The sequence below is a fragment of the Procambarus clarkii genome, chromosome 22, assembly GCF_040958095.1.
Source record: "Procambarus clarkii isolate CNS0578487 chromosome 22, FALCON_Pclarkii_2.0, whole genome shotgun sequence".
Lineage (NCBI taxonomy): Eukaryota > Metazoa > Arthropoda > Malacostraca > Decapoda > Cambaridae > Procambarus > Procambarus clarkii.
This window is the reverse complement of record NC_091171.1, coordinates 15,146,324-15,160,280: the sequence shown is the minus strand read 5'-3', so window position 1 is coordinate 15,160,280 and position 13,957 is coordinate 15,146,324. Positions and strand designations below refer to the sequence as shown.

Below are 13,957 nucleotides of genomic sequence, written 5' to 3'. Positions count from 1 at the left end.
AATTATTTCGGTACATTAAAAATCAGTTTAGAATCTATTCATAATAGGCTAATATTCCACGTTTGTATTTGAGCTGTATTATTATCGTTTTTTGAAATGAAGATATATACTTTATTATATTTCCTTGTATAAACATGATGCACAGCTTATATATTACAAGTAGATTAGGAAGTTACTATTTATTAAAGTTAAATCGGGTGACTGCGCTACCCAGACGTCCCGAAGTGTAAACAAAAATGAACAGTTTGCCTGACGTTTGAGAGTCGCATAGATATAATTTTGTCTGTCCCATGGCTGTGATATTTTTATGAATATGGCTTCAGTTAAAGTAGCAGTGCGTGTCCGACCCTTCAATAAAAGGTACGGAAGGAGGTAACATTTATTATGCATGTTCAGTAGGCAAGAACTAGTATAATTTTGAAGGTCAACCTCTAGCATAGACTCGTGATTTAACCCCGAGAGTCGAGTGGATGTCTGGATTATGCTCCGCCTGGGGATGGGGGTTGTCACCTGAAAACGTATTATATTTTCACCCTGAGGGTCACGACTCGATACGGCTGGTCTTCAAAGCCCAGGATTGATATAACCTACCATGTAACCTACCTTACCCCGTTAAATGTCAACCCATGCCATGCTATTTTCAAATAATACTGTTTGTTGACCAACATGTATAATTGCTGATTTTTGCCTTGTTCCCTCCCTTTTTATTCCTTTTTTAACACAATTTATACTTTAATCTCAATTACTATTAAGTTTTAGTCTAAGTGTTTTTTTCCCCACACCTTGCCAGAAACACTACGTATTAGTGGCTTTAGGTATTGTATGTATTAGCTTTATCTATAAATTCAACATTATGTTTGTAACTCATCTTTTATGTATTTACTTTTACCTGAATAAAAATTTGAATTTGAATTGGAATTTTTAATTTGATGCAACTCCTGCTGCACTTGTCATCTGGGGCCATAAGGAAATTGACAGTGTTTCAATTTACATTTTCTCTTAGAGGAGAGAGGTGAATCAGCGCCAATGGGATTTAGAGGGCTCTTGGTGTGCCCCGGCAACATGGTGAGCACCTATTTCTTGCTTGCATCTGACTGCTTCACATACTTCACAGATGGATCAGTAGACCAGAAGGGACAAGAAACTGGAGCTGCAGTTAAGGCTGGAAATTCTGTAGTTAGTTGGAGAGACTCAAATGTGGGTGTTCAACTTTAGAAACAGAGATGCTAGCCATTAAAAAGGCTTTGGAACATGCTCTTGTTAAACACCGACAACATGTTATCATATGTACAGATTCGAGAACTGCTATTGAAACCTTGCAACAACAACTCATATGTGACAACATCCATCTGATCACTGATGCCATAGCACTAATGCAAACACTCAAATGTCAAGGCCGTCGGGTACTTATCAACTGGGTGCCAAGTCATGTGGGAATAATAGGAAATGACACTGCAGATGAAGCTGAAAAACTTGCAACTAAGAGAAGAAATGTAGACATTTACATACCACAGAGTCTATCACAGATTAAAAAAGTAATTAGAAATAGAGCAATGCAGAAGATGTACAGTGACTACAATACAGCTGCTGCAACATCAGGATCTGTGTGTGTTGGTACAAGAATTCAACCAACTACAAACTACTTATTTTGATAAAAGGGAGCAGTAGAACAACAGATGTACACTTACATTGCATCAAGCGTGGATACGAATGTGCATGAGAAATAGGCTTACAAGTTCCAGAAGATGAGAGGAAATGTCAGCACTGTGGAGAAATGCCCAACAGACCACTGGAACATTATCTAACACATTGCATTTACAAACCCAATTAGATTTCAACTTAGATTCAACAAAGCAGTTGTTGTTAAACACACATAGACTTTTTTTTCAGGAATATTCCTGCATAGGGCCCTAAGCCTCTGGATGGCCCACTAAGTGTTAATTGTTTCTGTTTTACTTAGATGGAGTATGAGTATTTGATTCATATGTTCACTTCAGTAAGATTATGCCCCATGTAATTACCTAAGTGTAGTTACGGGACACCACGAGCGTAGCTCTCATCTTGTAACTACACTCAGGTAATTACATGGGGCATAATCTTACTGAATTGAACATATGAATCAAGTACTCATACTCCATCTAAGTAAAACAGAAACAATTAACACTTAGTGGGCCATCCAGATGCTTAGGGCCCTATGCAGGAATATCCCGGAAAAAAGTCTCTTGTTTCATCAGGGGTGTTTGGAAGATTTATAAATTACTTCCTGATTGGGTTTCTTTTATTGTGATCGACATAAATATTCTGCATTTGTGGTTTTGAATTTATTTGATTGCCAAGGGGTTAGACCCTGCCCATCAACATTGGTGTTCCTCAGGGCAACATACTTGGCCCTCTCCTCTTTCTCATCTACATTAATGACCTTCCAAATGCCTCTCAACATCTCAAGCCAATTTTATTTGCTGATGACACATCCTTCATTTTCTCCAGTCCTAACCCTCTTATTCTGAATGACACAGTGTATACTGAACTAAATAAAGTCCATCTTTGGCTAACTGCTAACAAACTCACCCTTAATATTGACAAACCTTCTATATTTTCTTTGGTAATAAATCCTCAGATCAAATTAATCTAAGAATTAACAATATTCAAGTGCAGGCGATGAGTCACAATAACGTGGCTGAAGTATGTTGACCAGACCACACACTAGAAAGTGAAGGGATGACAACGTTTCGATCTGTCCTGGACCATTCTCACGTCGATCGTTTAACAATATCCAAATTTGTAACATAGTAGATGGTAAATTCCTTGATGTACTCATTGATAACAAGCTGAATTTCCAGGGCCACATTCAGAATACTGTATAGCAAAAAAAGTTTCTAAAACAGTTGGCATTCTTTCTAAAATCAGACACTATGTACCTCACCCATTCCTGGTAACGCTTTATTATTCTCTCATCTATCCAGTTATCTATCTCAATTATGGTATCTGTGCTTGGGGTTCTGCTACTCAAAATCAGCTACATCCTCTAATTACTCAACTGAAATCTGCTATTAGAACAATATACTGGCTCCAGACAGCACTTGGCCCCTTACTTAAATCTTTGAATATTTTAGATATTAAGTCACTACACATCCTTTCAAGTGTACTCTTATATATTTAAAACTCTGAACTATAATGCTAATCCTGAACTTAAATGCTTCCTTGAATGGTGTAACAGAACCCATGGGTACCACACTAAAAACAAATACCTATTTGATATTCCAAGAGTGCAACTTAACCAGACTAGAAATGCTCTGCAAATCAAGGGATCCAGAATGTGGAATGATCTTCCCAATCATGTCAAAGACTACCCCTCTCAACCAGTTTAAGAGAAAAACTAAGTACTGTACTACCTAATAACTCCATGTAACCTACCTTGCCCCCTAAATGTCAACCTATATCTTGCTGTTTTCAAACAATATTTATTATTAACCAACTTATATAACAAATCATATAACTGCTGATATCTGCCATATATAAACTTTAAGAAAGTTTAGTCTTCTGTTTATTTTGTTAAAATTACTTCTGCTGTTCTGTTTCAATTTCTGTTGTTCCAGCCATCGTGTAATTATTATCATTCTTTTTCTTTTTTCCCTTTTTCATTTCAATTTATACTTTGATCTCAATTAGTTTTAAGTGTTAGTCTTAAGGGTTTTTCCCACATCTTGCCTGAAACGCTGTACATATTAGTGGCTTTAAGCATAGTATGTACTAGCTCTATCTAGAAATCCAACATTTTGTGTGTAACTCATTTTGAATGTACCGTATGTACTTTTACCTGATTATATATTTATTTTTTATTATTTATTATGAACAACTTATCATCTAGGGTCTCTGGGTTTTGATAGTCCTCTAGTTTAACTCTGTATGGTATATTGTGAGGAGTCAGTTCATGTCCTATTGTAGGTTGCCAGGTGTTAACACGTCAAATGTTGACTATTTCTTAAACAGCATGAACTCCTGTATGATAATCCCCATAATCACCAAGCCCACATGAATCACTCAAATATTCACCACTACCTTCGATCATTTATGGACTAACATAACAGCTCCCCTTGCATCTGGTATAATCACTGACCACTATCCTACCTTCCTCACAGCAAACATGGACATAACACCATCAGACACCAAGAAACTTACCTTTAGGCTACACAGCAAAGCATCAGTAGGCAATCTCACAAATGCACTTCACAATATAAATTGGGAATCTGAATTCAATAATACACAGTATATAAATTCATTAGCCAACATTTTTCTTTCCAAAACTTTAAGCCTTTACAACACGCACTGTCCTCTCCTCACCATACTGGATCTAATATTCACTAGGAAAGAAGAGGAGGTATTTAACATCCAGTACCTTCCTCCCTTGGGAAAGAGTGATTACGTACTCTTGGACATTAAATACGCTTTGCGATATAATCTAGTAGAGAATGGGGACATTGAAACAGTTGTTAAACTCAATTTCAAGAGAGGACGCTATGGGGAACTTAGAAATTTTGTTCATGGGTATAATTGGGCAGACTTGTTGCTAGGTAAGGAAGTAAATGAGATGTATGCCATATTTTGCAAAATATACGATGAAGGCACACAAACATTCATACCAAAACAGAGATGCAAACTTAGGAAACAGGATTGGTTCAACAGAAATTGCGAGAGGGCCAGAGAGCAAAAGACACAGGCGTGGAATCATTATAGAAAAAGGCCAAACCCCCAAACACACCAGCGATACAAAGATGCGAGAAACAACTACATGTCAGTAAGGAGAGAGGCAGAGAGGAACTTTGAGTATGGTACAGCAGACAAATGTAAATCAGATCCAGGCCTTTTCTATAAATTCATTAAAAGTAAGCTGCAGGTAAAATATAATATTCAGAGGTTGAAAATGGGGGACAGATACAGGGAAAATGAAAAGGAAATATGTGAAACATTAAACGAAAAGTTCCAAAATGTGTTTGTACAAAATGAGATCTTCAGGGAGCCAGACACAATAAGAATTCCCAAGAACAACATAGAGCACATAGAGGTGTCTAGAGACGAAGTGAAACAAATGCTCTTGGAGCTAAGTAAGAACAAAGCAGTTGGCCCAGATGGAATTTCACCATGGGTTCTGAGAGAATGTGCAGTTGAGCTCAGCATACCACTTGGGCTGATTTTTCAGACATCCCTGTGTACAGGAGTCATAGCAGATGTGTGGAAACAGGCTAACATATTTCCAATCTACAAAAGTGGCAGCAGGGCAATTTATTAATCTGATTTATTGACCCTCTCAATTATAGACCTGTATCACTGACAGGTATAATAGTCAAAATATTGGAAAAAATAATAAAAACTAAATGGGTAGAACACCTGGAGAGAAATAATATAATATCAGACAGACAGTATGGTTTTCGATCTGGAAGATCCTGTGTATCGATTTTACTCAGTTTCTATGATAGAGCCACAGAGATTTTACAGGAAAGAGATGGTTGGGTTGACTGCATCTATATGGACCTAAAAAAGGCTTTCGACAGAGTTCCGCATAAGAGGTTGTTCTGGAAACTGGAAAATATTGGAGGAGTGACGGGTAAGCTTCTAACATGGATGAAAAATTTTCTGACTGATAGAAAAATGAGGGCAGTAATCAGAGGCAATGTATTGGACTGGAGAAATGTCACAAGTAATTACCTAAGTGTAATTACCTAAGTGTAGTTACAGGATGAGAGCTACGCTCGTGGTGTCCCGTCTTCCCAGCACTCTTTGTCATATAACGCTTTGAAACTGCTGACGGTCTTGGCCTCTACCAACTTCTCCCCTAACTTGTTCCAACCGTCTACCACTCTGTTTGCGAAAGTGAATTTTCTTATATTTCTTCGGCATCTGTGTTTAGCTAGTTTATATCTATGACCTCTTGTTCTTAAAGTTCCAGGTCTCAGGAAATCTTCCCTATCGATTTTATCAATTCCTGTTACTATTTTGTATGTAGTGATCATATCACCTCTTTTTCTTCTGTCTTCTAGTTTTGGCATATTTAATGCCTCTAACCTCTCCTCGTAGCTCTTGCCCTTCAGTTCTGGGAGCCACTTAGTAGCATGTCTTTGCACCTTTTCCAGTTTGTTGATGTGCTTCTTAAGATATGGGCACCAAACAACTGCTGCATATTCTAGCTTTGGCCTAACAAAAGTCGTGAACAATTTCTTTAGTATATCGCCATCCATGTATTTAAAAGCAATTTTGAAGTTAGAAAGCGTGGCATAGGCTCCTCGCACAATATTTTTTATGTGGTCCTCAGGTGATAGTTTTCTATCTAGAACCACCCCTAGATCTCTTTCTTTATCAGAAAGTGGAGTACCACAGGGTTCAGTCTTGCACCGGTGATGTTCATTGTCTACATAAATGATCTACCAGTTGGAATGCGGAATTATATGAACATGTTTGCTGATGATGCTAAGATAATAGGAAGGATAAGAAACATGGATGATTGTCGTGCCCTTCAAGAAGACCTGGACAAAATAAGTACTGTATATGGAGCACCACTTGGCAAATGGAATTTAATGTGAATAAATGCCATGTTATGGAATGTGGAATAGGAGAACATAGACCCCACACAACCTATAAATTATGTGAGAAATCCTTAAAGAATTCTTAAAGATAAAGAAAAAAGTGGTTGTAGATAGAAAACTATCTCCTGAGGACCACATAAAGAATATTGTGCAAGGAGCCTATGCCATGCTTTCCAACTTCAGAATTGCTCTTAAATACATGGATGGCGAAATACTAAAGAAATTGTTCATGACTTTTGTTAGGCCTTTTGTTAGGCTTTTGTTGAGAGAGTGCTAAGAAGTAAGATCACAAAATACATGGAATCACAGCATCTCCATAATCCCGGACAACATGGTTTCAGAACAGGGCGCTCTTGCCTGTCGCAGTTGCTGGACCACTATGATATGGCATTAGATGCTATGGAAGACAAACAAAACGCTGATGTAATTTACACAAGTTTCGCAAAAGCTTTTGATAAATGTGACCATGGTGTTATTGCACATAAAATGCGTTCAAAAGGAATTACCGGGAAAATAGGCAGATGGATCTACAATTTCCTGACTAACAGAACCCAATGTGTAATAGTCAACAAAATAAAATCCAGCCCATCAACCATGAAGAGCTCAGTCCCCCAGGGTACTGTGCTTGCTCCAGTACTTTTTCTCATCCTCATATCGGACATAGACCAGAACACAACCTATAGCACTGTATCATCCTTTGCAGATGACACTAGGATTTTCATGAGAGTTGGCAACATAGAGGACATGGCAAACCTCCAATCAGATGTAGATTAGGTCTTTCTATGGGCTACAGAAAATAATATGGTGTTTAACGAGGATAAGTTCCAGTTCATGCGCTATGGAAAAATTGAAAATATAAAAACAGGAACCACGTACAAAACTCAGGCAAATCATAACATAGAACGAAAAGGCAATGTAAAGGATCTGGGTGTACTCATGTCGGAAGACCTTACCTTTAAAGAACACAATAAAGTAGCCGTCACAACTGCAAGAAAAATGACAGGTTGGATACTGGAGAAATTGCTGACCTAGAGAGCGTGCAGAGATCCTTTACTGCTAGAATCCACTCAGTAAAACATCTAAATTACTGGGACCGACTAAAGAGCCTAAATCTGTACTCCCTTGAGCGCAGGCGGGAGAGATACATAATAATTTACACGTGGAAAATAATTGAGGGGCTGGTCCCAAACCTGCACACAGAATTAACATCACATGAGACCAGAAGACATGGCAGGATGTGCAGAATACCCCCATTGAAAAGCGGAGGTGCAACAGGTACTCTGAGAGAGAACTCTATCAACATCAGAGGCCCGAGACTGTTCAACACTCTTCCACTACACATAAGGGGCATAACTGGCCGACCCCTCACAGTGTTCAAGAGAGAACTGGATAAGCACCTCCAAAGGATACCTGATCAACCAGGCTGTGACTCATACGTCAGGCTGCGAGCAGCCGCGTCCAACAGCCTGGTTGATCAGTCCAGCAACCAGGAGGCCTGGTCGACGACCGGGCCGCGGGGATGCTAAGCCCCGGAAGCACCTCAAGGTAACCTCAAGGTAAGGTAGGCCAAAGCTAGAATATGCAGCGTATGTGTGTTGCCCATATCTTAAGAAGCACATCAACAAACTGGAAAAGGTGCAAAGACATGCTACTAAGTGGCTCCCAAAACTGAAGTGCAAGAGCTATGAGGAGAGGATAGAGGCATTAAATATGCCAAAACTAAAAGACAAGAAAAAGAGGTGATATGATCACTACGTACAAAATAGTAACAGGAATTGATAAAATTGACAGGTCAGATTTCCTGAGACCTGGAACTTCAAGAACAAGAGGTCATAGATTTAAACTAATTAAACAAAGGTGCCAAAGAAGTATAAGAAAATTCACTTTCACAAACAGAGTGGTAGACGGTGAGAACAAATTAAGTGAGAAGGTTATATTGAGGTTATCTTGAGATGATTTTGGGGCTTTAGTGTCCCCGCAGCCCGGTCCTCGACCAAGCCTCCACCCCCAGGAAGCAGCCCGTGACAGCTGACTAACACCCAGGTACCTATTTTACTGCTAGGTAACAGGGGCATAGGGTGAAAGAAACTCTGCCCATTGTTTCTCGCCGGCGCCTGGGATCGAACCCAGGACCACAGGATCACAAGTCCAGCGTGCTGTCCGCTCGGCTGACCGACTCCTAAAGGTGGTGGTGGAGGCCAAAACCGTCAGTAGTTTCAAAGCGTTATATGACAATGAGTGCTGGGTAGACGGGACACCACGCGCGTAGCTCTCATCCTGTAACTACACTTAGGTAATTACACTTAGGTAATTACCTAGCAAGTAACTGCAAAATGATTAAACAACCCCTGGCTCAGAAGTGGCATACTCAAAGCAATCAACAAGAAACATGAATATGAAAAAAAAATTTGGATTGGCCTAGTTACAAAAGAAATAGTTAAGAGATACTTATCAATGCTTACCAGTATAATAAGAAGAGTGAAGTTTTCCTATATGAGAGTAGATTCAAAGAAGCAAAAGGAAATATGGAAAATCACTTGGAAAGCTATCTCTAGCATCCTAGGATCTAAACAGCAATCACTTAACAAGCAGATAAAACTCTCCAAGGATGGTAACACACCTGCAACAGATTTAGAAATGGAAACTGAGTTTAATTGTCTTTTCATCAGTTGGTGCTAACCTTGCCAGAAAAATCCCACAGACACAGACATACATATCTTACCGATAGCTATCCTGACACTCTTCTCCTTGTACCAGTCAGCCCGACAGATGTTATGTCCATCATTCACTCACTGAAAAACAAAGCTGGGAACATTTGTGAATTACCACCAATGGTATACAAGAGTGCTGCCCATGCCCTTGCACCACCCATAGCTCTGCAATTCAACAAATCTCTAGAGTGTCATACTCTCCCCTGATATCCTTAAAAATGCACGAGTAACTCCAGTTCATAAAGGAGGCGATATGGCAGACAAACAATTACAGACCGATATCTAATTTACCTATATTATTAAAAATATTAGACAAAATATTTACAAACAGCTCTATTCCTACCTCGTAAAATTCGACATACCAAGTCCCTGTCAGTTTGGCTTCCGCTCCCTAAAGAATACCAATGATGCAATTATTAGCATGCTTGATATAATCTACAACACAGCCCTTGACAAAAATAAGTTCCCATTTGGGCTCTTCATTGACCTGAGAAAGGCCTTTGATACTGTAAACCATAACTACTTCTTAATTAAACTTCACCATTATGGAGTCCAAGGCCTTGCCCTGAACTGTATTTGATCCTGTCTTAGTGACAGATACCAATATGTAGCCATCAGTGATATAACCTACTCCACTCTACCATTAACTGTAAGAGTGCCACAGGGCAGCATCCTATGACCTCTCCTATTTCTTATGTACATTAATGATCTGCCTAATGTCTCCAACATTCTTACACCTATATTATTTGCTGACGATACTACCCTCATCTACACAGACCCCAACCCCCACACACACTAAATAATGTTGCAAACAATGAATTAAGAAAAGTTCACTCATGGATGTTAACCAACAAGCTCACTAAACATAAAAAAGACCTACTACATATTATTTAGAAGCAAATCATCAAATGCAATTCAGCTTCAGATAGACAATGTTAACATCAGCAATAAAAATAATGGAAAGTTCCTTGGCTTATACATAGACAAGAGACTCATCTTCAGCACCCACATACAACACACAACCAAAAAAGTCTAAAAAATGGTAGGTATACTGTACTTTGTAACATCTGATATTATATTCCAAACTCTGCTCTCCTCTTACCTTCTGCACTAATCTATCCCTATCTTACATACAGTATCTGTGCATGGGGGTTTAAACTGCAAACTACCTCAAGCCATTCATCACCCAGCAAAAATCTGCTATCAGAATGAACAAAATCTGTTTCCAGACAACACACAGCCCCTCTGTTTAAATCCATAAACATGCTAAACTCACTCCACTCGTTCACTTGTACTATTTACATGTACAAAACCTTGTTTCTAAATGCAAATCTTGATCTGAAACTTTTCCTTGACAGATGTAATAGAACCCATAATCACCACACCAGAAATAAATATCTCTTTGATATTCCCAGTCAAACTAACGCTCTATGCAAATAAAGGAAACAATCTATGGAACTCTCTCCCTAACAAATTAAAAAGCTGTCCAACCTATGCCTTATTCAAATGTAAAATAAAAAAGTACCTAGTTTCGTCCTCATAGTTTCCTTCCTAGTGCTTCAAACCCACACTGTATCTTGTGTTACCCACTCCCAAGATGTTTGTGCCTAAGCCATACAACTTCAGTATTGTAATCACTGCTATCAACTTATATCATGGTTGTTATGTTGAATGCAAATTTTACTACAATGTATCTATTAATAATCCTCAAATTGTTACAATGTACCTGTTTATAATCCCCAAATATTACTATAATGTAACTATTAATTTTCTACAAATTTTTTTAGTGTACCTGTTAATATTCTTAAATTTTTACTACAAATTACCTACTTAAAATTATCTGTTAGATTAACTCCCGTGCCGCTCAATACATACATAGGCGATGGGAGTAACTATCATGGAATGGCGCACATCATACATAGGTGATTGAGGGGTTCCACGCACGATTTAAATGTCCTGCAGCTACACAGGATTCACATCAGGTTCCTCGGGGCTCTGTTAAACAGATGGTATTGTAAACAAAATCGTGGGCAACATTCTAGGGTGTGAGAGCCTCAGTACTAAGTGAGCAATCAAGACTGGTGCACGCAGCATGAGCTAATAGCACTAGGTTCAGCTTGTGACCACGTTTTGCACGTTTTGCCTGTATACCACTAGGTCCTGGTTGTGGCTCACTGCTTGATTTTCTCACAACGAAATGATCCATTGAAATTGTTTTTCCCTTCTTTGCAACATTTGTCTGTAATGAGGCATTACATTGTCAATGAAAAGATTAATGCAACAGCCTACTACAGCGTTCTCTGGGTGAGTCGTTTCAATAAAAGTTTGCTTTTCTTCCCACATCTGACACCACTTCTTAATGGTTGCAGAAGGGACATCCTCTTCTGCCTCATCCTCTTCCACTGGAGAAATATCCTCAGCTGCCTCTTCTTGCTGCTCCTTTTGAAGGGCTTAGAGTTCTTTGGTGGTCAGTTCTTCGTTGTGTTCTTCCACCAACTCCTCCACATCAGCACCGTTCAATTCCAAGCCCATTTTACGGCCCAGAGTAACAATTTCCTCAACAATAAGCAATTCATTTACATGCTCAAACCCCTCAAAGTCTAGTTCTGGCACACATTCAGCTCACAATTTTCTCCAGCCAGAGATCAGGGTTCTTTGAGTCACTTCTTGCCAGGCTTCATCAACGAGTTTTAAAGCACTACAAATGTTAAAATGGTTTTTCCAGAACTCTTTGAAGGTGAGGTTTGTGGCTTCAGTCACTTCAAAACATTTCCGGAAAAATGCCCTTTCATAAAGTTTCTTAAAATTCGCTATGATTTTCTGGTCCATAGGCTGAATTAGAGTGGTGTTAGGAGGAAGGAACTTTTCTGTGAGAAAATTACTGTATCTGTTCAACAATACATCTGCCAAGCCTGGAGGATGAGAAGGAGCATTGTCGAGGAGTAGCAGGGCCTTGAGTGGCAAATTTTTCTCCTGCAGATATTTTTGTAATGGCAGGGCACACCACATCATTCACCCACTCCGTAAAAAAAATCCTAGTCACCCATGCCTTATTATTAGTGCTCCACATCACATACATTTGGTTTTTCTACACACCATACTTTTTGAAAACTCTTGGATTTTCAGAATTATACACCAGCAAGGGTTTAATTTTCAAATTGCCAATCGCATTTCCACACAGCACAAACGTAAACCTAACTTTCATAGGCTTGTGTCCGGGCAATGATTTTTCCTCCTTGGTAATGTATGTCCTCTTAGGCAATCTTTCCAGAACAGTCCTCTCTCATCACAAACACTTGTTGCAGTAGGTATCCCTCAGCCTCTACAAACTCTTTAAATTCTTCAATAAATCTTTCAGCCGCTGGTTTGTCTGAGCTGGCAGCCTCCCCATGCCTCACAACACTATGAATACCACTTCTTTTTTTAAATTTTTCAAACTATCCCCTGCTTGCCATAAAGTCTTCGGTATCTGCACTCGTTCTAGGGGTGTTCTTTACAAGGTCTTCGTGCAATACCCTGGCTTTCTCACAAATGATGTCCTCTGAAACGCTATCACCTGCTAACTCCTTGTTGTGTATCCAAATTAATAACAACTTTTCCACATCCTCAAGTATTTGTGGTCTTTGTTTCTTGATTGTTGATACGCCTTTTGCCACTTTAGCACTCATAATGTCCTTTTTCTTGGCAATTATAGGCATATCGTTGATGTGGATTTGTTGTACTGCCTACAAGTTTAACAACTTTGTACCAATGTACCAACATTGTGCATTTTACCAACAACTTTGTACCAACAATGGTACAACATGTATCATTTTCATGCTTCCAAATGATCTCTTGTTTTTCCTCTATTGTTATCCTCACATGTGTTTTCTTGTCTTGAACCTTACCACTGGCTTTCTTGGGACCCATTGCGAGATATATTAAATATGCTTTTATGCTCAAATGGCCAAAAATCCGACAAAAAACTGTAAATCCTTGTGAAAAATTCAGGCAGGATAGTCACTGGGCGTGAGGCACTGGTAAACTGAGGCGCGATCGCCGTGCCACCACACGCTAGGTCGGCCCGTACGCGTATTAACAAACTCGTTACCTGATGCAGTGCTCATATCCCGATGCTCGTAACCTGGGGTTCCACTGTATTACAGAAGACCCCTGACTGTGATAAAAATGACCATGATTCTGATAATAGCAGGTTTGTGGTGGGAGGAGTAATGCTGAGGGAGGGAGGGAGGGAGGTGGTGTCGTCTACTGACTGTGTGTGGTCACCTTTTATTGACTTGACTTACCATACCAGCTTAGTGGTTCGCTATGGTGAAGAGGTGAAGACAAATGTAGATACTTATATATAACGTGTGTATAGAGTGTAATAACAGCAATAGGAGTATGTTGGGAGCCACCATTTTGGTGAGGGAGGTGCATCATCTGCATGACATGTCATGTTGTGTACTGGTGGCCACTATGGTCTTTGGGCACCATACCAGCTTATTTGTGCAGGTATGGTGAAAAAAACATGTAGATACTTATATATAATGTGTGTATATAGTGTAATAACATTATGGGCTCACCATAGCCTGTGCTACATGGACATTTCGTTCTGAGTAGCTAAATCTAAAATAACAACAAACGTGTAATAACACCACAAGCAGTATTGTTGGAGGAGAAATATTA

General features: G+C 39.3%; 1 protein-coding gene across 1 annotated transcript in view; it reads left to right on the top strand.

The window, feature by feature from the left end:
- The first annotated feature begins 211 nt into the window (after positions 1-211).
- The window catches only part of Klp98A (kinesin-like protein 98A), a 404,256-nt gene continuing 390,510 nt past the window's right edge, over positions 212-13,957 (top strand). The window contains exon 1 of the mRNA XM_069329479.1: positions 212-360. Within this exon, the coding sequence (XP_069185580.1) occupies positions 308-360 (53 nt within the window). The 5' untranslated portion in view covers positions 212-307. The remainder of the gene's footprint in view (positions 361-13,957) is intronic.